The sequence below is a fragment of the Engystomops pustulosus genome, chromosome 3 (genome assembly GCF_040894005.1).
Source record: "Engystomops pustulosus chromosome 3, aEngPut4.maternal, whole genome shotgun sequence".
NCBI lineage: Eukaryota > Metazoa > Chordata > Amphibia > Anura > Leptodactylidae > Engystomops > Engystomops pustulosus.
The window spans coordinates 180,956,372-180,981,216 of NC_092413.1; the positions used below are offsets into that span (position 1 = coordinate 180,956,372).

The window sequence follows — 24,845 nt, forward strand, 5'->3', positions numbered from 1 at the left end:
AGCGGGGTGGTAACACGCCGAACCTACACAGGAAAAAAAAAAAAAAAAAACCTGACTCCATAGACCAATTATGACAAATAATGAATAAGAATAAAAGTGTAACTATATAGTCAGAAGTAATACATGTTAATATGTTCATGACCTTTATTGCAGGACCGGCTACACAGTCCTCATTGAACTAATAATAAGGGTAGGGGAACTAAGAGTAAAGGAAAAGGAAGCTAAGTGGGGGGGGGGGGGGGGGAAGGGGGAAACAGGGGGATCCCGAAGGGGGTCAAGAGTAGGGAAGACAACATGATGGAATAGGGACACAGTACAACTGTCACTCGCAGACGGCTCAGGCGAATAGAGCTACGTACTCTGGTGTGCCTTTAAACAGGAACCATGGTTGCCAGATTCTAGTGAATTTCTCCATGGTTTGATTTACCTCTGCCGAAAGCTCCTCCATGCGACATATATTAGAGAACTCATGAATCCACTCGAGGAAGGGAGGGGGGGTGGGGGATCTCCAGTGGCGGGGGATGACTGTGCGAGCAGCTGTGAGGAAGAACCTCAATAGGCCCTTTTTCTGTGACCCTACTGTACCCGGGAGGATGGACAGAAGGCCAATCTGAGCTTGGGTCTCCACTGAGCAGCCTGTGACCTTTTTGTAGGTAGCAAACACTCTGTCCCAGAAAGGTTTGAGAGCAGCACAATCCCACCAGACATGCAACATCGTTCCTCTGGAGTCATGACACCGCCAACACCTGTCAGACACTGTAGGGTAAAATTTGTGTAGGGCTGTTGGAACCCGGTACCATCTTGTCAAAATTTTGTAATTTTTCTCTTGTGCAGAGCATGCAGAAGATAATTTGTGGGTAAAGATAAATATTTTCTCTTTTTCCCGTGGCCCAAACTCAACGCCCAGCTCCTGCTCCCAGCTCTCTACAAATGCCGGGTCTCCCGGATGTAACTCGTCCTTTAAGATAGCGTAAATTTGAGAAATAACGTGCATAGGTGGAGTGGATGATTTGAGCATTTCCTCAAATGCAGTCAGATTAGCTCCAAAAGTTGCCTTATCTCCCTGTGTGCGTATGAAGGATTGTAGTTGGGAATATTCAAGCCAAGAAAGCTGGGTGTCAGGGACCCGGGCACTTAGATCGTTAAAGGAGGGTAGGGATCCGTCCCTGAGGACCAAATGCATGCGTGGGTCATCAGATAGACGCCATATCAAAAACGAATCTCTACCCAGACCTGGGGGAAACAGTGGATTCTTGAACAACGGAGTTAGGGGCCCTAAAGGGCGGGATAGAAGACCCCGGCGGAGTAACCTTTTCCATAGCACCAATGCGGCCCGAGCATGAGGTGTGTAACCCACTAAGGATTGTGCTATATCCCCCTGGATCCAAGGCACAATTTTCAGGGGTAGGGGTGTAATATTCTGTTCTAAGAGTACCCACTGTTTAGAGGTAGAGTTATACGTCCAGTCCACAAAGCGCATTACTACAGTCGCCCAGTGATAAACCTGTAGGTCAGGTAATCCTGCCCCCCCGGAAGACTTGGGTCGGGTTAAGATTTTCCATCCCACCCTTACACTATACTATTTTTAAAGAGAACCTGTTGCCAGATTTTATCCCACTAAACTAGCCGCCCCCTCAAGTGCAGTAAGAAATTTTATTTCTAGAATTTCCTTTTTTCTTTGAAATCTCACTTGTTTACCTTTATAAAAAAAAAAAAACGGCTTGCCCAAAGTCGGGAAAATATGACTCTTTCCATTTTCACATGAAATTAGTTAAGTGCTTCCAGGGGTAATTTCCCTTCATACCCCCCTAATTTCTATTCTACAGCATCCAGAAACATGCTTTTTGTGCTGTATTAAATGTACAGATCTCATCTTTCAGATTAAATTTGGCTTTTTATGGGTTTTTTTTTATCTACAGAAGCAGAGATACAACCATAGTTGGACATGCATGCTCATATATCTGTAAGCCTGAGACGATGTGAAAGATGAGATTCTTATCTTTGATATGACAGCAGCAGCATTTTTCTAGGTGCTATAGTAAAAAAGATAGGGCTGTTTAAGTGACTCTACCTGCAACCACTAAAGTTGATCTCATGTGAAAATGGGATAGGATGAGAAGAGTCATATTTGCCTAACTTTGTAGGACATTTCTTTATAGGTAAATGGGTAAAATTTCACCTAAAACAGAATTCTAGGAAGGATATTTTATACCTTACCTGTGGGGACTAGTTTAGTGGGGTTGGTGACGGGTTCCTCTTTCACATTGTTTTTGAAAACTGGCATTCTGAGAAATGGAAAGTCCTAAGAAAACACAAAGTTCCTAATTCTATAACCTACTGGTTCTAGTAGCCATTCTTCTAAGAATTTCCACATCCTGTGTAGAGTTGTCATCACTGCCTGTGCTGGCTATGTAACCTACGTATGACGTGAGCTGCGCTCCTCCCAAGTAGTAGGCTCCTATGATCTTCAGCTTGACATTCTTGAGACTTCTGTTCTTTATCTGGTATTTTTTGGTACTGGGGTGTGTTTCTCACTGTTCTAGGAAAGGAAAACTGTGATGACATTTACAATTAAATCCAGCTCTAAGCGCTCGTTGCATAATCTCTTCCCAGGCTGAATAAAGGGCAAGCAAAATTAAATGCAAATATTAAGCTGTTACTAAGCTGCTCCCTCTCTCAGTTTTATAGAATATGAACAGTCTTATTCATTATAATTGGCATTTTATAATTTCTGAAGGCAAAGTACTAAATGGAACAGTGGCCACTGGATGGCAAAGCCCGACCAGTCAACCTTCAGGTGCTATGAAGTGCTAGTTGCGATACCACAATGTGCCGGTTTGAGTAGTTGCCTTAAAAGATGTTCCATTCATTTATGACGTTGCTTTTGTGCAGTTTAGTCCCGTTTATATGGCACAACATGTGCACAACATTTACTTAGTTCTTAGTGGTACCCAGACAGCAAGACGTTAGCTCCGGGCAAGTTTTTCTGTACTAACTCACTGGGATTACTCCGCCTGTGTTCCCAGCCTTTTTGTAGTTGCACAATGAGTATTTGTTAATGGGGGTAGAAGTAACTCTCCATTTGTCTGCCAGATTTAACCACCTGAACCTATCACCAGGAATGACATTTTTAGTTGGTTAAAGCAATAGCCTATGCTTTGTTCATTTGGAAAATGCCTATGTCGGCATTCTGAATCTTTTCAGTACTTTATAAAACTTGCTTCACATTACCTGCACCATGTGGTGAGTATCTGGAGAGAGGGGAGCTCCAGTAGCCTGTGTGCCTGTGTCTTCCTCGCCTCTTCATTCATCCAGCTCCCTCCCCTCTTCCTATCAAGTATGGGAGGGAAGAGAGGAAGAATTCCTTAAGGAGACTGAGGCACAAAGGCTGCTGGAGCTGCCCCCCTCCTCTCCTGTGACTCACATGCACGCTGCTGACAGGGAGCCATGTAATATAACGTTTTATAAAGTACTGAAACCATTCATTATGCTGATCCACATAGGATTACTGTTTTAAAATATTGTTGCATAAGTGTTCGTAAATTGGAGAGCTACCCAAGGCTACTTCCAATTGATGGCTGCATAGGACTTGCAGCTGGGGACCATGGCAAGTACTGGTGCAACCCAGCAATTGTTGGTAAGTTCTGAGCATTAAGTTGTTGCTACTTTAGTTGAATTTTATCTATGGTACTAGTACTTAAAGTACTTGCCGTTATCAGAAATGTTTAAATGAAAAAGCAGCACTCCCTGCAAGACCCTATACTGAAGGGGAAACATCACTCCTACTGCTTTACTGAATGTTAACTCGAGTAACTAAAGATTGAAAGAATCTGTTTTACTGTCCATATATTATATAAAAGAACAACAAGATATTGTAAGGTATTGCTACCCTGTGCACGTCCAGCATGGCCTGACGGATCGCTAATATTGATCAGAAAATAAAGTACGCTGTCAAGAAGAAACACAGGTACATATTCTAGTAATAAATGTCAAGTAGCCCAAAAAAATATTTTCAACTTTTATGACAATCCTTGCCATAATAAAGACTTAACCCATAATTTTAGAGACCAATTATCACTTGCAAATAATGAATGCATCACAACACCTCTGATCTTAAGGTATAGTTTACTCTGAGACCGAAAATACAATCTAGATAGGGGTAGAGTTCTGCATTACTGAGACATTCTGCTCCTGACAAAGACCGGAAAAAGAATCCTGAATGACCGCCAATACTGGGGGTACAGTGGGGCCTAGGCACCATACTGGGGTGTGCAAGTCATGAGAGGAGTTGAGCATCTTGCCTCAAGCTGCACCAAGATGGGGGGCAGCATCAGGGGTGCAGCCAACTTCTACAACACAGGGCATGATCCTTAATTATAGTGTTTCTTCACATCTGATGTCAACATGGGCTTGCGACTGTATTACAAAATATACTACTGTATGGCGAATAAAGGGCGCCTCAGGCAGCAGAGTTTAGGTTCACCCCTGAGAGTAGACAGACTTGAGCAGTAGAATGATGCTGCATTGTGATTAGGCTTTTACTGCGTGATTGAAGGATACTGGTTGGCTAGACACTAGTTATGTCATCCAATTCATCTGCATTATATGCAAAAACTTCACAGTTTGCTAGATAACGTACCCATATTATTTATAGAGTGGCAAAAAGTTGTATCCTGAATAGTATCTGTTGGATATACTGTGAGGTTTCTGCACAGCTCATGCAGGGCCTGGGGGTCCACCAAGTTTAGGTGCCAAACGGTAGGTTTACTTGTGGGTCAGTCAAAGTCTGTATAGTGGTCACTTAACGGTAGTCACTATAACATTCAAAATTTTGGAAAGGTGTATTCTATTGTTGCAAATCTAGGACAGTCCAAAATCGAATGCTGGAATGTAAAATAGTCAGTTTTCATTGGTGTGGATGTTGGTGTGTGTGTAAGTAGGAGATCATCTTGGAGACCTTGAATCATGTTGTATCCAAGTCTTCTTCTATTGGTCCATAGACTGAAATAATACATTGAGAGCACAAGGTCCATGAGAACAATGACATTTTTGTATCTACCCTCATGCTCCCTGGGCCTTATATTTTACCAAACCCCCATCAGATAGTTAGTGATTATTGTTCCAATGTCCTACTTAAAATAATGGTTTATTCAGTAAGTCAAAGATGAGTACAGCACCAAATCTACAACTGCATCCCTACAGTATCTGTGCTATTGTGCCATTGGTTGTCTTCTGTCACGTGGTGGCCATTGCTTGCCACCCCTGAACCCCATATAGCTCTGTCCTTGACCGTGTATACAAAGTTTCTTTTGTGCATTGTCTGGCAAATTTGGAAAACTTTTGTTCAATGGAAAAATGTTTTCATTGTGGCCTTGTGTAATGGAAAAGAGTCTTTTGACGTGCAGATTTTCTGGATATTGATGTACTGTTCCATCCTAAATGTATGTTTGTGGTGCTCCTAAAGAAATATGAAATGTACTTCAGTACTTTTTCATTCCTGTAAGAAATCATCTGGGGATATTGGAGTAGATGGGGAGCAGTTATTTTATTCTTCACACCCATAAACATCCTGTTCTACGGACAATAAAACAAATTTATTGGACCAGAATCCGAGACTGAGCTTGTATCTGCCGTGCAGTGATTTAACAGCTGTGAGTTTTCCTATGGCCACACAAATCTTATATTACATATGCAGATGGTAAATTTTAGCAGATTCATATTTGGCCTCCGGTAGTTTGAGACATGTCAAACTCCTCTATAGCAGAAACCTAAATGCAAAAATTATATTCTTTAATATTAAGCTACACTGCAATGATATGACATAGCCTATGATTTTGTCTATACAGGGCATATGAGGACATGGACATTACCGTGATTATAGATTATGGTAATAACCCAGTGTAGGGCTAGAAACAATGTGGTTTATTTGTAGTGTTCACCAATTGAGACTTGGGTGTCTGTCTATATCGGATCTGTTATTATGTCCATGTATTGTATGTGTGCCATAAAAAAGCACATGTGCTTTGTGTAGCTCCCATTCTCTCATGAGCATCAAGTTTGCGCCAGAAATTTTGTTTAAAATAACAAATAGTTTAAGCATAGACAAGACCATGGAAAGTTACACTGTGGTGGACATGTAACACTCCTATTGCTTGCACTTTCTTTTTTTTGTGCAACTTTTTGTGAGACTTTTCGCAATTTGAGACTTTTTAGGTGGAGAATCAAGCAGCGTGCCAGAGTTGGCCGCCTCTAGGATTTTGTGCAGTGCCGTTTTTATCTTTGTAGCCCAGATGTTTGTTCAACTTGTGAGACTTTTGGCTTATGAAATTGTCCCATTCTGGCTCCTAATAAGTCAAGTCCCAAAACAGAGCATGCTAGATCCAGACTTACTTTTGGTAAACTAATATTTGGGACTAAAATAATTGCACACCACAAAAAGTTACAAAAGTAAGACTAAACAGGCAACTCATGACATGTATCACAAAGGGGAAAAACTTAACATACACTGCAACGATTTAGTAGGCCAACTTCAGGAGACTTGAAATAGTGGCAGCCGAAAAACTATGATACATGTGCCCCAAAGTGTGATAAATCAAACCTATTAGTTGACTATTCATAGCTTTAGGATTTGTATATTTACCCCACTGTATTCTTGGCTTCAATGGGTGGAATTTGGGAATCTGTATGCATAAAAAAGCACCCCAAAAAAATGAGGTATATGATTTCACGGTTGTCAATCCTGATGCCAGAGGTAGAGCTTATTTCACAAAACTGCCCGTAGCTCTGTGTGTGCCCAGCTTGTATGTGTTCACTTCATTGACTTAATAAAGTTTGTGGGTGCAGAAGAAGAATTCTACAAAAAAGTATAACAACTAAGAAAAGGTATATACTTACAAGCCTTGATAAAGTTGAAAGGATTTGGGACTATTTTCAGGTTCAGTGGGCTGGGGCGATGTTGTCTAGCATAGGGCAGACATCCCCTTCGTCTGTGCACTACCTATGGCCTATAAGAGTTCCTGACACAATTCTAGAATTGTCTCGTCAGCACCGGAACCTCTTGGTATATCTGGCGCAAACCGCTGTGCAGAGATGACCTCAAGCAATGGCGCATGATGGACCAGTGCTTGATAAATCCCCACTAAGACTAGCCACACTATAGATGCCCCAAATCTATCATCTGGCTCATTTGTAGACCGCCCTGATCTATGCTTACACTATTCATATTGAATATTGATAAATTCAATAAGAATCTGCCAAAGACGCCTTCACCTGTCCTAAACATGCACGTGTTGCCGACTAATAGGGATCTTGGTCAACCATACAAGTGGTCATTGTTTGATCATTTGTATTGCTGCAGAAAGTGAAATGGAAATCAATTGTTAATCCATGTAATACACAGATGACTTTTTCTATAAGAATGGATGCTCTTTGTAACCACGATCTGCTCTGAATAATAAAGAAGGATCTGTATTATCTTTATTGCAGAGTTATTGAAGCAATAAAGGAACAAACATAAGAGGGTTAACACCATAATGCCTTTACCCAGTGAGACAGATTTACAGTGCGGAGAGGAAGACTAGGCTTCTGTGAGGCTTTCTTCTTGCCAGTTCTATTTACAGACTCTCCGAATGCTTATTTGATGCCTCCTGGAATGGGACTTACACCAAGCACAAACATGAATCTGACATTCTGTGTATATGGACGCAGCTTTCCATGGAAAGAAAAATTAGCAAGTTATCCATTGTATTACATATTTATCATAATCCTCGTAGAGCACCCCCTGGATCAACATTTGGTCATACCTCTGTGAAGCTTAGTTCTTGTAAGCTTGGTGGTTGATGCTCTGCTGTGTGCTGTGTGCTGTGTGTGTTTTTTTTTTTTTTCTGTGCCTGAATTTTACCTGTGTTTTGCGCTGTAATTTTATACTGCGGTGCAATTTCCTGAGTGCTGTCCGGTGGGCAATGCATCCATTCATATGGATGGATGTATTGCCCATTGGAATGCATATGGGTGTGTGCTACCCATACCAAAAAGATACAGTACAGGCAGCATACAACAGAAAAAAATGTTTTGTGGAAGGGGCCTAAAGTTATATAGGAGATCCCAGACTCTCCTCTTCTTATTCAGAGCTTGTACATGAATGGAAAATTTAAAGGGATATTCCAGGGATAGGCATAATTCATATTCAAATGGGTCATTAGCTTATATTTTTAATATGTTATTATTTATTTAAAATTTTGCTTCCCTTAGCAGTAAAGGTTGTGGACCTACACTATGATGGAGAATTAAAATGCTATTGGCCTTTTAACCAGTCCTGACTTTGTCCCTGTGGGGGAGACACAGCACAGAAGATGGCCGCTGGTCATATGTCTACCTCACATGTCCTGCACCTGCCTGAGCAGGTCATGTGATCATTACTATATTTGTCTGTAGTCGATTGGTTGCAATGCAATCAGTATGGCCAGTGTTGTCTGATCCAACTCAGTGAGGAAATGTGCAGTGATGGCAGATACACACATCATTACTATGGTAACAACGCAGGGCGGTCTCTTAGATCATCACTGGGTGCAAATCATGAGAGGGAGGAGCTGTTAATGAGAACTGCAGGATCTTGGGAATATTGGATGGCAGCCATCTTGGAGATAACTCTGCCTACTTTAGAAACTCATAAAATTTTGTGAATCATAAAAGCAAACTATTTAAACTCTGTTTTGTGATTAGTGACATTGCGTTTTGTTGTGTTGATTTATTTATAGCATTTTTTTTTTTTGTATCAAATGTTCATATTCCCGGAATAACCCTTTTAAGAAGAAGCTGTTGATGGCTACTGAATGTATATAGCAATAGTCGTTAATTTATATATCTTCGCCTTAAAGGGAATCTCTTATCCGTTTTGAAAATAATAAACTGCAGACAGTGCTAGGTGTAGGCCCCGGAAAGCCTTGTAACCTTACCTTTGTAGCACTAGGGATGTTTAAAGTAAAGTGAATCTTTAGTCAAGGTTTTCAGCTCCAGCAAATGTTCTGGGCAGATCTTTCAGCCTGAAGAGCTTTCTGCTCTCTACAATGAACTGTTCCTAAGCCCCTTCCTTCTGTTCTGAGTAACTGCAGAAATAACCCAACCAAAATGGAGGGAGGGGCTGTGGAGAACCACCGTGTAAAGACAAAAAGAGCTGCAGACCTGGATTACAACTTTACTTTTCACAGTCCTGTCCCTACTAACAGCATACACACCTTTATGGTTACACAGATCTCCAGGGCTAATACCCAACACTGCCTGAAAATATGCATTGTCAGAATTGCTGAGTCTTTAAATATAATTAATGCATCTTTAACCTATACTTGAATTTCTGAAGCATCTTGTCATGATTTATGATCCTATACTCACTGCTCATTCTTGCCCCATTTTTCATGTAATTTACTGGAATTTACAGAGTATTTTGAGACCAGTCTAAGCAAAGTTATGACGAAATTATTGGGTGGGTTGTGAGGTGTCTGAGATTCTTATTTTAGCCCATTGCTTATGTCCAGTGATGGTTACATAACCACTTGATGAAATGGACTTTCACAGTCTTCTTCTGTTTGTGACCTGTCAGGTGGCTGGTAATTTGGTGTGGCAATGTTGGTCCATTTATATCTAGGGTGTTGCTTCCAGTAGAGACGTATAAAGCTTCTGTTGTTGTAGGTGGCACTGTTTACTTCTTGGATAAAAATACTCTTCATCACTGAATAGAAATGTTGCACTTCTATGTAATATACTTTACACAAATTCCTTGAGTGCTCTAATTTATTGTATTATATTTTAGATCATCATGTCTTAAAGGGATGAGTTTCAGCTAAAGGGTGGCTGGAGAGTTAAGAGAACCTACAGACACCTCTGGCAGTCACTTATCTGCTACAGAAACATAAGATCAATTCTAGTGAAAGACATTTGAGATCTTTGTTCAAAGATTATAATTTTGTAGGGAAATCAAGAGACCCTCTTATGCTTTTAGAATATTTGACTGTCATCCAGTTGTCATCATGAATGGGAAGCAATGCTGAATTTCTGAAAAACGAATTAAGACTGCGAATTAGAACCTGACCAATTTTAGACAGTTTTAACAATTTGCCATCAGTATCCTGATCCCAGACACAAAATGGATCATGTATGGATGACCTATGGCTACAATAAATAATCATTACCACATCTTTATGCAAAGTCAAAGTTCTACTTTTCCAATAGGCTTCTTTAAAGGGGTATTCCCACGAAGACAAGATTCTTAAATACACTCAGAATAACAAAATAACACATTCTCTAATTCAATGTTCATAACAAAAATACAGCATTTCACAGATAAATTTCTGTTCTAACTAAATAATTAGCGTCCCATTTTAGGTAAAGTCTGAAACATCCAAGTTGCCAAAATGTACATGCATGTACAAAGTATACATGCATAGCCACACACCTAGGTTGTCTGTGAAGCACTTTCTTTCTTTTGATTTCCTAACCTGTAGTTATATGAATGGCCGTTATGTGACATCAAGGCTGGCTTAAGCTTATTCTCTGTCCCGATTTTTTTTTTTCCCCGTAGATCATGCAGTTGGACGTTTTCTTCATAAGTTAACTCTATTCATAGTTTCTTCCAAAGTTTTAAAGCAGAAAAGTGGGCTGATTCCTCCCCTTTAACGTGAATCTTTTGACCAGTATATGTTTGTTAACTTCCCTACCTTTTTAAAGGTATATTTTTGGGCAGTTTCGGTATGTAGTTTACAACTTTTTGTAACCTTTACCGTTTCTTTAATCCATTGGAGACTAGACAAACACTGATGGGGAAAATACTGAGGTGTGAATAATAACTAATAACGTGGCTTTGAATGAATCTGGGCTACAACAGACTTATCTCCTAATGCCTTTTACTCTTTTTATTTCTTGACTGTATACTGTTATAATTATTGCATTTGACATGGTTCCCGGATTGGCTCCCCAGACATTTTTAGATGATTACTAGTGCTCCTAGTTCAATTTTCTCTCTCTGCTTCTATTTCCTGAACTGGCGTAGTACCAGATTCTGACTGGCTCATTTTGTATAGAGGTTGGCTAACAGCAGGATTTCCACATTTTTTTAATTTTGAGTTTGTTTTCCTTGTCACCATCATAAGTGACTGATACACAAAACTGTTATTTCCATATCCTAGATTTGATCCATTGCAATTTTCAACTCTTAAAAATTTGGCGATTATAGCCAGCATAATGTCCTCTCAATATATCTGAAATTTTGATTACTGGTAATCTGAAGTTATCAAATCTCCATGTTCTCAAACTGACATTCTTATCTGTATTTTTAGGTGGACCTTATAGTGTTTAAGGATCATGAAGGAGCTCTTCTTGGCTTTACTTTTGGTGGTTTACTTGACCTCTGTGCAATCCCAGACCAACCCACTATTTCTTGAGGAGCTTGGTTCAGACATTGGAATCCAGGTGTTTAACCAAGTGGTAAAGAACAAGCCTCATGACAACGTGGTCATCTCCCCTCATGGAGTTGCTTCAGTGCTGGGCATGCTTCAGCTGGGAGCAGATGGCAAAACGAAAAAGCAGCTGACGACAGCAATGCGGTATAAAGTGAACGGTCAGTTTTTATTTGTGTGTGTGTGTGTATATATATATATATATATGTATGTATGTGTGTAGTTATGTGTGTGTGTGTGTGTGTATATATATTGTACCACATTTAACAAGACTTGTAGACCTTTTTTTGGCACTTTCCAACTTGTTCAGCTACTGGGACGTGGCCTATGGACAATGAACTTCATGACAAAGGGGTGAGGCCAACAGAAATTTTTTTTCTGTGCACCAAAGATTCTCCCACACAGTTTAGACCATTAAAACTATCACAGTCTTGTACTGCTCGCAGTAAAAGACTAGAGTTTTCTAGCCAGAGACTGGCAGATCCTAAAACACATTTGTTAAATTCCTCCCCGTTGTGTAGAATTTGCACATTGCAACTTTTCTTCATGAGGTAACTGCTGCAGCCATGCTGCTCAGAGAACCCCAATTCTGCACACATGAATTGGTAAGAAGTAATGTCCACATATCTGTGGAATATCATGTAGATGGTGAACGTTTTTAAAGGATCTGTTCAATTTATTTCCCACTGCTTCCAAGTTCCAACCTCTGTTTCCTTGATCAATATGTGCCTAGCTCTTGCAATGTAGCCTTGCAATGAAATATGACTGCTAAAGTAATCACTTGCTGTCAGTCCATGTAATCAATCGAGTTTGGAAAACTGAGTTTGGGTTTTAACCTGGATAGCTTGGGACTAGAGATGAGCGAGCACTAAGATGCTCGAGTGCTCGTCTCGAATAACGAGCCCCATTGAAGTCAATGGGAGACCCGAGCATTTTTTTAATAAAACTGAACAGTAAAAGAACAGTGCAAAAAAAAAATTCCAAATGTTTGCAGATGTTTTACTTGTAAGAACACATTGAAATAACACTATTCTTCACTTTGCAGGTGTTCGCGCATGTCTCCCGCTAAGTTAGGAGATGTTCAGAACATCTGGAATATGAAGAATAGTGTTCTTCCAATGTGTTCTGCACTTAAATGGTCCTGTGTTCACTGTTTTTAATGTTTTAATTCTATTCTTCACATTGCAGGTGTGCTTGCGTGTCTCCCGATAGGTTCGGAGATACGCGCGCAAAGCTGCAAAGTGAAGAATAGAATTAAAACATTAAAAACTGTGAACACAGGACCATTTAAGTGCAGAACACAATGAAAGAACACTATTCTTCACATTCCAGATGTTCCGAACATCTCCGAACCTAGCGGGAGACACGCGCGAACACCTTGAAAGTGAAGAATAATGTTATTTCAATGTGTTCTTACAAGTAAAACATCTGCAAACATGTGTAATATTTTTTTTTTTACAATAAAAATACTTGTATTCAATTTATTTTATTAATTTACTGCTCGATCTCGAGCCGGCGAGATACTCGTCCGAGTAACGAGCCGGTCCGATTATGCTAATACTCGACCGAGCAGTATACTCGGACGAGTCAACTCGCTCATCTCTACTTGTGACCCATATGGTTCGCCAGTATGTTTATATGTAAACTTCAAGATTGTTAGATACCTTAATGTGTCAACTTTACGTTGATGCCTAAAGAAGACCTGTTGGCAAGCACAAAATAGTAAAGTATGCCCCATGATTTCTGCTGTGTCGTAAACAATATATTTGCTTTGATTCCATTCACCTGTTCAAAAGATATAGAGAATGGATAGTGACATATTTTGGGTGTTTATCAAAAGCAGAGGTCACTGGCCCCTTGTCTATCAGGAACTTCCTTACAGACTTCCCTGTCTTTTTGAACAGTGGATGGAACAAAAATACTGAAATAAAAACAGTTTTTGAAAAAGAGCTTTGAAAATTTAGCAAATTGGCGAATTTGCATATTTTTAAAAGACTTTAAAAAAAAAAGCTAAAAGAAAAGTGGATCCTGCCAGAGGGGGCACATACCAGTATGTCAATGTGCTTGGTTTACAATCCCTTATCCTGGTGGTAGATGTCCTTTCATGCATCACATGCAATCTGTTTCCTACGTGTCACTATTAAGTTATTCAAGCTGTTTATAATTTTTTTTTATTGTTTTGACTGACAAAAATAAACCTTTCTTTAAAAATGTTTTTTCAGTTGTTGGAAAAATACTAAAAAGAATCAATAGGGCGATAGTAGCAAAGAAGAATAAAGATATTGTGAGCACAGCCAATGCAGTGTTTGCCAATAGCGGATTCAAGATGGAGGAACCCTTTGTCAGCAAAAATAAAGAGGTCTTTCACAGCCAAGTGAGAAGTGCTGACTTCCAGGACAGGAACACAGCGGCCTCTATGATCAACCAGTGGGTAAAGAATGAGACAAAGGGTAAGCAGCTCACAGATGTGCTACACGTACTAATGTCCGTCTTCTAAAGAGAGAATGTTTAAGAAGTCCATGAGAAAAGCAGTATATGAACTGACTGTATGGAGTGAGGGCTTAAATGGCACAATCTTGAGATAGTAACTGCATATAGAGTTTTCTATATTAACTCGTATTTTAAAAATGTTAATCTAACCCTCTGGAAGAATGTGAAGTTTTGTTTCTCTGCTGTAGGATCCAATTAAAATCTTTATTAAAAACTAAATCTTGCTACAAGAGGATGTAAAAGTGACCCCCTTCCCTCCCCAAGATGCCATATACAAAGGCTGTCTGAGGCTCTGTGATTCACTCACTGACATTTTGCCTATAGGCAAAATCAATGATCTGATCAAGCAAGATGGGCAGGGTATATAAAATATGATGGAACCCCCATCCAGATAATGGGTGGTCTTAAATTATCAGAAAATGACAGCATTTGAGGTACACTAACCACTACTTTTCATCTCTGTCTTATAGGTATGATCGACAATTTAATATCTCCAGAGTTGTTAGACAGCTCGATGACCAGATTGGTTGTAATTAATGCCCTTTATTTCAAGGGTCTTTGGAAATCTCGTTTCCAACCAGAAAACACTAAAAAGAGGACTTTTCATGGACCTGATGGAAAGGCTTATCAGGTCCCAATGCTTGCCCAACTTTCCTTGTTCCGGAGTGGTAAGTATTAGTGATATTTATTTTCTTCCAAAAGGCTGTTCTTAAACCTACCTATTGACGAATTTGTAGGTCAATCATAAGAGTAAATGGAGGATAACCTTGCCCATAGTGTTTGAAGGATCTTCCATGTGTTTCTGAGACCAGTGGGCTTGTGCAAATTCGGCAAACATATGGGTTGATTTTCTTGTGATCGCTTCCATTTTCCTTTGTCAATGACTGATGTTGATGAGGCTTGGGAAAGGAAGTTGGGCAGATTAACATTCTTTAAAGTGGTTGTCCACAATTAAGAAATTATTGGCCATTAGCAAAGCAAGAAAAGAACTAATGCAGGGGCTGTAGAGGTGACATCAGCAGTCTTGGAAATCTCTGAATCTCTCTCTGGTTCAGCCACTCTGGCCCAAAGTGGAGGTAAATATAGGGTTTTTTGTTTCAACATATTGCTTTAGACTGTAGGTTTAACTTGATGGTAAAAACCATCTTTTTGTAGCCCGACTATTGATATTCTTTAACCTGTTAAGGGCACTGCCAGAAGTATAACTAGTACTAAAAAGAAGAAAAAAACAAGCTCACCTCCGTCCTCGCGGATTCAGAAGAAAATGGGACTATTTCAAGGGCACTCACCGATCCAGATAGTCAGTGAAGAAATCAAAGAACGGGAAAAGGTAGAGATCGGCACTCCAGACTTTCTAAAACATCAATCTTCTTTATTCAAAAATCCATAAAAATATACAAGGTGGTCATAGTGCATAGTCCATAAGACTTACGTATTTCGAACATAAATATAAGTTCTTACTCATGGTCTGAGAGCCATTGGCATTATTATACCGTAAAAGCACCAGTGGTAATTCGGTATTACAAGCATCTAGTTGTCACCCTCGACATGTGATTAAAAATTTGCCAGTAGGCGAATTTATCCTCGCTCGCAGAAGTTGCAACACAGAAGAATCCTTTTTTTAGAGAATGCAACAGTGTAACTACTAGACTAACTGAAAGAGGATATCACAAACCTGTTATAGATAGCCATAAATATAGCTAAAACCAGAACAAGACAATCTCTGCTATCTGAAAATGTTAAGAAATCTAGTAGCCCTTCTGAGGTGGTTTTTTCTACCACTTACAGTAATGAATTTGAACAAATAGTGGCTATAATAAAGTATTTACCAATGTTAACAGCAGACAGTAAACTAAAACAGATTTTGAACAATGGATGCCAGTTTATATCACGCAGAGCACGCACAATTGGTAATGCAGTTTCCCCTTCTACATATATATCACAACAGAATAGGACTCGGGATATATGGCTTACTGTCAAAGGCTCTTACAGATGCGGGGGTAACAGATGCAACTGCTGTGCCCATATGCATAATACTACTACTTTTTCGAATTGCACTACTAGTAGGGAATGGAATATAAACTAATTTATCAACTGCAATACTAAATTTGTAGTGTATTTAGCAGAATGCACAGTGTGCAATCTCCACTATGTGGGAAGCACGATACGTCCTTTGAAAAAAACGATTGCAGAACATATAACAGACGGTTCCGGACTACGGTTGCCAGATAAAAATATATCCAGTCTATCCAAACACTTTTTGGAAAAACATGATGGAGATCTCACAAACCTTACGGTTACTGGCATAGAAACAGTTACCGCCCCAAGTAGAGGCGGGGATCGTACTCACAAACTCCGTAACCGGGAGATGCTGTGGATTCTCCAGTTAGACACGCGCATGCCTGGAGGTCTTAACAGCAAAACTGATACAATGTATCTTTATTAATGCACATGGAGCAGTTGTCATTTATCCGCATTCTATTTTTTAATACCTAAAAACTATTGCAACACAGTTTCTGTAAGCTGACAACTTGTTTCTATGTTTACACAATAACATGTCTAGCTGTTCCACTATGCGCATGCGTCAATTAGTATAGTTCGATACACCTGTTATATGCTTTTTTAAATGTGGGTCCTTGCCAATGGCTCTCAGACCATGAGTAAGAACTAATATTTACGTTCGAAACGCGTAGGTCTTATGGACTATGCACTATGACCACCTTGTATATTTTTATGGATTTTTGACTAAAGAAGATTGATGTTTTAGAAAGCCTGGAGTGACGATCTCTACCTTTTCCCATTCTTTGATTGCTTCGGGGCGTTCCGACAAGCCCATTTTGGGATATACGTGCACCGGACTCCACAGAGGTGTTCCCTACGGCTCTTCAAGGTCCGTGTTTGTGGTATTAATAATTTTAAGTACATCTGTCCTGAACCTATGAACATCTAGTTTACTGCAAATATATTACTTGGCAAAAAAAAGTTGGAAAATGATTTTGTTCATAAAAAGAAGTTACAGAAACAATTTTTTTCCCTCTCCATATTGTCTTGTAAATGAAAAAGATTAAAAAAACCCCCACTAAACTCCTGCACCAATCACCCAAGCCATACAACTGTCTTAGTACAGGCGGTCCCCTACTTAAGAACACCTGACTTACAGACAACCCCTAGTTACAAACTGACCTCTGGTAATTGGTAATTTACTGTACTTTAGCCCTCTAGCAGTTCTCAAAGATGTCTGCAATTAAGCTTTTTTTGTTAATCTTGGTTCCTATGACAATCCAACATTTTAAAAAATACAATTGTCACAAAGACCAAAAAATATTTGCCTGTGCTTACATATGTAAAATTTACAGTTCCGACCTACATACAAATTCAACTGAAGAATAACTCCACAGAACATATCTTGTATGTAACCCGGGGACTGTCTGTAGCTACCCAGCACAGTGAGCACAATTTTTTAGTAAAAAATTACTTATATTATCAGGAATATTTATAAAGGTATTTATTTGATCCAGTTAGTACTTAAAGGAGTTTTCACACGAAGCAAGTTGGGCCCCTATTTACAGGCCTTCCGTCGGACCCCTCGTCGCTCCCTGAGATGAATAGAGCAGACAGCCACACATGACCATTCATCTTTATTCATCTCTATGGATGAACGTGGCTCTCTGCAGTCTCCGTTGGCTCCATAGAGATGAATTGAGCAGAACAGTCATGCGCAGCCTTCTGTTCCATTCATTTTGTGGAGCGACAAGGGGTTCAACAGAGTTACCTGGGACCTCGTTGGTCCCCCCGTTCTCGTGATCTGTAGTGGTCTCATAACTAGGATTCCCATCAATCAGCAAGTTAGGCCCCATCCATAGAATAGGGCCTAACTTGCTTAGTGGGAAAACTCTTTTAAAAATGTAAAAGTGAAAAGAAAACCAGGACAGTTTTTACTTTTACCCTTTTGGAAAGTGCCAAAGAAAGTTTAATGATGAGAACTATGTACCTAAAAGTAGTGGTCTCAAACTGCAACATTTTTTGCACAAAACAAGCCCTCATGTATACACTTTGTAAAGGAAACAACCAAAAATATAAAATTCGATGACATTTTTTGATGGCTCCATTACTTATTTTATATGTTTTCTCCTACTGAATCCAGGATCGGCCAGTACCCCCAGCGGCCTGTGGTATAATGTAATCGAGCTGCCCTACCATGGAGGGAGTGTGAGCATGCTGGTAGCTCTTCCTACAGATGAAAGCACCCCACTGTCTGCAATCATACCACATATTAGTACAAAAACTCTGCAAAGCTGGATGACCATGACACCTAAGAGGGTACAACTGATTTTGCCTAAGTACGTTATTTCTAAGTATTTTCGCTGCAATATTTTTACTATTTCTTTTGATCTTATCAAAAATTCTTGTTCCTTTTAGATTCACAGTGGAAGCCGATGCTGACCTGAAGGAACCTCTTAGAAACCTTGGCATCACTGATATGTTTGACTCCCATAAAGCTAATTTTACCAAGATTACTAGTAAGTTGGAAGAGTGTGCACTGCAACTATTACTTCATAGCTCCTTAAAGGAAACCTACCATGAGGAATCTACCATCTGAAGTAGATCTGATGGTAGGTTCCTCCTGATGCCTCTGCCCTAATCTGTAATTTAATAATCCTGGCGTTTAACCTAATTTTTTAAAAACATTATTTTAGTAATCTGTAAATTAACTGCAGAGACTACTGAGGTGTGTACCAGCCTTAGCTCCCAGTGCCCGGCCAGGCTACTCCACGCCCCAGTAGCCTCTGCAGGTAGTTTACATATTACTAAAATAAAGTTTTTTAACAAATTGGGGTAACTTCAAGGATTATTAAATTACAGATTAGGGCAGAGTCATGGAGGAGGAATCTACCATCAGATCTACTTCTGATAGTAGATTCCTCATGGTAGGCTTCCTTTAACACTTTCATAGGTCACTGCTGATGTTCAATGGCCTCCGTAATGACCTATTCACACATGGCATATCCTTGAATGACCTTCAGTCACCTCTAAGGCTATATTCACACTGCCGTTGCCCGCCCGTACCGTACCGGGCAACGGCAGTGTACGGGGAGAGTAGGAGGAGGTGAGCGCAGCTCACCCCCGCCCCTCTCCATAGAGATACATGGCGCACGGCGCCGTATTACGGGAAAAGATAGGACACGTCCTATCTTTTTCCCGGGTACGGAGCGGTACGGTGCGGCACCGTAGCGCTCCTGTAGGGCGCCGTGCACCCATTGCCGTCTATGGAGGACGTATATCGGCCGTATATACGTCCTCCATACGGTAGTGTGAATGTAGCCTAAAATTAACATTTTATTATTCTGTTGAAAAATCTTGTGTAGCTCCCCCTAAAGTTTTTATCTTTTATGTATAACTTCACCTTGGCCTGAAGTATAAGCCTAAGCTGGTAGCAGTACTGGACCGCTATGTGGCTTGGCTCTACTTTGGGCACCTATAAAGCTTGACAACAACATGGAGGCCTGTGGAAGCAGCTTTGCACAAATGTGGATGATTTGTATCATAAAATTTTCTCTGATAAACAAACTTGCCAACATTTATTGTCCTGGAGTAAAATGTTCCTGGTGCCGACTATGTGTTCCTCCAGGATTCTGAGCGCTTTTTCGCTGGAGACATTCTGGGAAAGATGACAATTCTGGTATAAAGTAGTTTTTAGTAGTAGTGCGGCAGGAGAATGCTGCATGACAATAATAATGGCTTCTAGGCATGTGTCATTAGTTGAGACGCGGTAATGAACCATTGCTTCCTCCACATGAGGCAATTTTTGTTGTGAATTTGAATGTCTGTGGACCTTTATATTGTGGAATGTTCACTGTAAATTTAAAAGGGAATAATATTACATAACTGTATATACTAGGCATAATAGAAACGGAATATTAATTAAGAATATCAGTTAATCTACATTTTAAGTTTCAAAGTATCTTTGGAGAATTTTATTTCGTGTACATTGGCGCCATCTCCTGTCCGAAACTGGAATAAGCTGGCAATAAAAGATCTTTTCTGTAAATAAGGGCAGACTTTGAATCCATAATAAAAGTAATACAGAATACTGACCTGTACAGGATAGAATTGACTGGAATGTAAACTCATTACAATAATAATATCTACAACTTCAAACAAAATCACAGGCATTTCACTATTTTTATGGATATTAATGGTCACATCCTCCTTCTCTAAAATTTAGATAGACTGAGTTGTGATGAGCGGACCCAGTGCGATTCAGGTCCGGCTGAACCTAGATTCTAATCCAAACACCTGTGATTGGTGCTTGCAAGCACTAGTCATGGGTGTTAACCCTTTATATGCCACCAACAAATCCATTAATGGCGTTTAGTATTGTTTCTGGCGCTGATCTCGGGTGTTATCCCTTACATGCCACAGGTAGAGCCGCTCATCACTAACTATGAACTTCAACTTCTGTCAATGAAAAGACAATTTCACAAGTCTAATGGAACCATTAACATGTCCATTAATTGTAATGGACTATTAATTGTTTCTTTTAGTCTCTGTATGTACCGCTTCTGTTATTGTTGAAGTGTTCAAATGAAAATGGAACATATTTTGTTACCATCCAGTGTATATATAATTACAATTTTCAGTTCAAATGTTTAAAACTATTCATAAAACATTTACACTGGTTTTTAATAATATAATTTTTTTCCCTTTATTTCCTATATTTAAGAAAAAAAAACAACTTGAATTGACCCCACCTAAGGCTCCTTCCACCTGAATGTAAGGAGTACCCGGGCATGACAAACACTCAGGTGGAGGTGTGGGTGCCTGTCGCCCCTTACCTCCATAGGGAGGCGTGCTGCCGGGCTGTTGTTATGGCAAAAGATACATTTTCTATCTTTTTTTTTTCCCCGGGTATGGCCCGGCACAGGACATTTGTGCTTTTCGTACAGTGCTGTGCACAAAGCACTTCTGTAGCAACCATATGATGACCACCGTTCTTACAGCCGCCATATACGGTTGTGTGCAAGGGGCTGAAGAGTTTCTTTCCTAGTTTCAAATATTTTTTATGCTGGACAGTTTACAGAATTCTGTAAAAGTTTGGTTTCCTACAAGTAATGCTTAACGCACTGTATTTTTACACTAATAGGATCAGAGCAAGTTTATGTTTCCCAAATGCTGCAGAAAGCGAAGATTGAAGTAAAGGAGGACGGTACTAAGGCCTCAGCAGCCACTGGTAAGAACTGCAGTCAGATGAAACTCTGACTTTCTATTATTAAAGGAAAACTACCACAAAACCCAAACTATAGATACTCTGATCCCAGAGTGGTGTTCTTTAATCTTGCCGCGCTGGGAATGCCTAGAAAAAAGACTTAAAACTAGCAGCCAGGAGTGTGGAGAAAAATGTCTGCCATTCCAGGCTGCTAATTATGCACACCCCTCACCTGACACCACCTGCCTACCCCAGCATGGGAGGAGGAGGTGCAGGGGCGTGCATAATTAGCAGCCCAGCGTGCCGGACATCTTGTGCCCGCGTTATGGCACATGGTATCAATCGCAAGGGAGGGGGTGATTAGATGCAGAGAGATCTTGACTTCAGTGTTAAGTTCTACACCTCCCTGACTTTATACATCTAACTTCAAAGTAAATTTTCTGCATTATGCCACCAAGCTGTGTCATGAAAGAAACATGATCTAGGAGCTGTTCAACTGCTGGACAAGACACTGGTAGTTTTTTTAGGCTCATTTCTATTGGCAGGTTTCCTTTAAGCTTCATAATTAATTAGGATTTATTAGTGTATGGCAGTCTGTACAACTCTGATTTATCAAACCGCGTGCACCACCCCGGCTTGACTGCGCCACATTGCAGGTATTGCGAACAGCAGAGAGTTCTGTATATTGTTGACGCAATCAATGGTTATAACTTGGGAGTCTGTGCAGGTTGTATATAAATGCAGTGTCTATGGTATTGGTTGTCTCCTAGATGTTTTTACTTTTGAGCCGGTGGATGAAGCCATTATATAAACTCTCTGAATCTCTAGTCTTTATTTACAATCAATAAAGGAATCTCATGGCCCAATATTCAGAATATTCAAACATCCTGAATTCTAAACCTTTACAAACTTTTGAGAGTGCCCGTCACTGTTGTTTGATAAAGACTTGACTGAATCTAAAGATATCTGCCATGGGTCATCCCCAGTTGGATGGGTGTCATGGTCATAGTAGTATGACAAGTGTAGAGTATCTAATACCCAGACTATCACATTTCCACCAAGTTTATACCTCCACAGAGTTATTCCTGCACTGCTGTCATTTCACACACTCTCATTACATTTCATAGTTTTTGTGCCCAAATGGATGAAAGTATGGTAAATCCTTTTTTGTTTCCTTTCCAGCTGCAATTTTGATAGCAAGGTCATCTCCCCCCTGGTTTATAGTGGACAGGCCATTCTTATTCTTCATCAGACATAACCCAACAGGTGAGCTGCTTTATTTCTGCAAATGTTTTACAATGTTAGATATTTTATATTTCACAATATTGGTTTAGAGGCTTCACTTTGGTGGTTTTGCCATTTGATCGGCAGGACATTTCAATCGGGAAAGAACTTGTGCCCTTAACCACCCACAGGTCCTCACGGTTGATTTCAGAAGGAAGGATGCCATGAATAATTATGCTAATAAATCTGAATGTCTCTGATGGGTGTTTCCAGAGCCGAGCAGGACTACCCACCCTCAACATTACGGTGCAGCACGTACTACTCCTGTACAGCGCTGTGCGCCTATTGCCGTCTATAGGGGCATACATATGCAGTATATAAGTCTGTCCCCCATACTGCAGTGTGAATGTAGCCTAACTCTTTAACCTCCAGTCTCGCACTGTACTCGAGATTGTGTACTCGAGACTGTAGCAGTGATGGCGAATCTTTTAGAGACCGAGTGCCCAAGGTGCAACCAAAATCCACTTATTTATCATGATGTGCCAACATGGCATTTTAAGCAGTAACTTATTGCTACCTGTTCTTCCACATCTTTCAATCGTATCAGCCCCCTTATGACACCAATACAGTTGAAAGAAAGCATGCAAATTCAGACTCTCATTGTAGCTTCTCTCCATGGTCTCTCTGTAGAGGAAGAATGGTGGGTCCAGCAGGGGGACCTCAAAAAGATAATGCAGCCCTGTCCACACCTTCTCACTTTTCCCGCAGTTCCAAAAAGCCAATGAAGTGTTGCTTAAAAATAGCGCTGAGAGCAGCATCTCTAAAGTTGCCTGGGACTGCAGAAAGATTTGGTGGATTTGTTCCTGTCTGGTGAACTCTGTCCTGGGGTGCCACCTCTGGCGCCCGTGCCATAGGTTCGCCACCACTGAGCTATAGGATGAATGATATTCTGTCAGTCACCTTAATATTCTGTCTCTTTTTCCAGGTGCTGTTCTCTTTACAGGACAAATAAACAAACCTTGAGGATGAACTTTCCGTGAACAAATCTGAACCCAGTGCCGTTTTGTACATTTCTCTAGTTTTATTGTGTGAGTGATCGCTTTACATTGGAAGGCTTCATTGTGCTTTTACCAATATTTTTATTGACCATTGTATGTATTTTTGATACAGTAACTCACATTGCAGATGTGTTATGTTTGTTTTTTAACTACTGATTTTTTTTTTTTTTTTAAGATATTTAGAATAGTTTTTATAATCGCCTTTGGTATCTCAGAGCTCAGATGTGTTGTACACTGGTGTCTGTTGGACTTTCTTGTACAGTTTATTGCGGCTGGGCTTTTTGCTATAACCTACTACCCAGTCTTTATTGATGGTACTTTGGCACACGTTCGACATAATGAAGATTCTTTTTCATTGTTTGAGGCGGCAATTCCATGCATTTTGTGAAAACTGGAGATTGTGTATTTTTATTTTATGTATGTACTTGCTGTAACAGATAATGCATGTGTTCTTTCAAATAAAACACTCTGGACTGCATCTCCTGTTTTGAGGTGCTCAAAAAGTAGTGACATTTTCTTTTATTACTACATTGTTGTGATTTCCTCTAATTCTGCGATATCTTCACATAAACCGGTACAGGAAAGCCGACAACACAATTTATTGTTAAAATTCATGTTAATGGAATTTACTGAGCTATGGTTCAGACATCCGGTCTCACTCGCCTATAACCTGGAACCAGACCATATGACCAGCAAAAGAATGATGGTAGAGCATAGAAAAAAAACAGCAGCACAGCAGCGGGTGGTCTGGGTGCTATCCCAAGGAGGAACCCTTGAATTATTGGCTTGATAAAAGCCATTTAATAAAGGCAAAAGGTAGCTGCATGGGTGAATAAAGCCAATTTGTTTCACCATATCTATTGGAGTGATGCCTGCTTTCTGCTATATTACACAAGAATGATGGTAGAGGTTTGCAAAATCCTAAAGAAAACCTTAAAGGACATCTACCAACAGTATGCAAGACTGTATGCAAATGAGCCTGAGGGGTTCCAGTCTCCATTAACACCTATAGAGCCTGGAGCCCCTTAGGCTACAGTCTTTCATCCTGGTGCTAGATGCCCTTTAATCTCTAAAAGTACATCCAAAAATGTCTTTCGTCAAATAAATGCTATATGTTATCTATTACTCACTTTATATCAGGTCTATATATCAGCCCCTAATTATCCAGTCTGAGAGCTCTTTCACATTGCCGTTGTTTTTCACATCCGTATTTCATTGATTTCCACTGATGCCTCACAAAGCCATTGATTTCTATGGGTGTTTGCACATTGGCTGGTAATTTTACCGATCCACTGCCCGTGGAATAAATTATGAAACCTGTCCTATTTTCTTCATGGATGCGGATCACAGAAGGCAAAAAGTCTGTCCACAAAAACAAAACAAAACAGGAAAAGTGTTTTTTTCCCCATATTTTTCAAA

General features: G+C 40.0%; 1 protein-coding gene across 1 annotated transcript in view; it reads left to right on the plus strand.

Annotated features, from left to right (window-relative positions):
- SERPINE2 (serpin family E member 2) overlaps nucleotides 1–23,904 on the plus strand; it is a 42,688-nt gene extending 18,784 nt beyond the window's left edge. Inside the window, exons 2-9 of the mRNA XM_072143132.1 lie at nucleotides 11,328–11,608; nucleotides 13,670–13,897; nucleotides 14,408–14,605; nucleotides 18,082–18,277; nucleotides 18,357–18,457; nucleotides 21,082–21,168; nucleotides 22,327–22,410; nucleotides 23,354–23,904. Of these exons, the coding sequence (XP_071999233.1) occupies nucleotides 11,353–11,608; nucleotides 13,670–13,897; nucleotides 14,408–14,605; nucleotides 18,082–18,277; nucleotides 18,357–18,457; nucleotides 21,082–21,168; nucleotides 22,327–22,410; nucleotides 23,354–23,391 (1,188 nt within the window). The 5' untranslated portion in view covers nucleotides 11,328–11,352 and the 3' untranslated portion in view covers nucleotides 23,392–23,904. The remainder of the gene's footprint in view (nucleotides 1–11,327; nucleotides 11,609–13,669; nucleotides 13,898–14,407; nucleotides 14,606–18,081; nucleotides 18,278–18,356; nucleotides 18,458–21,081; nucleotides 21,169–22,326; nucleotides 22,411–23,353) is intronic.
- Nucleotides 23,905–24,845: the final 941 nt, after the last annotated feature.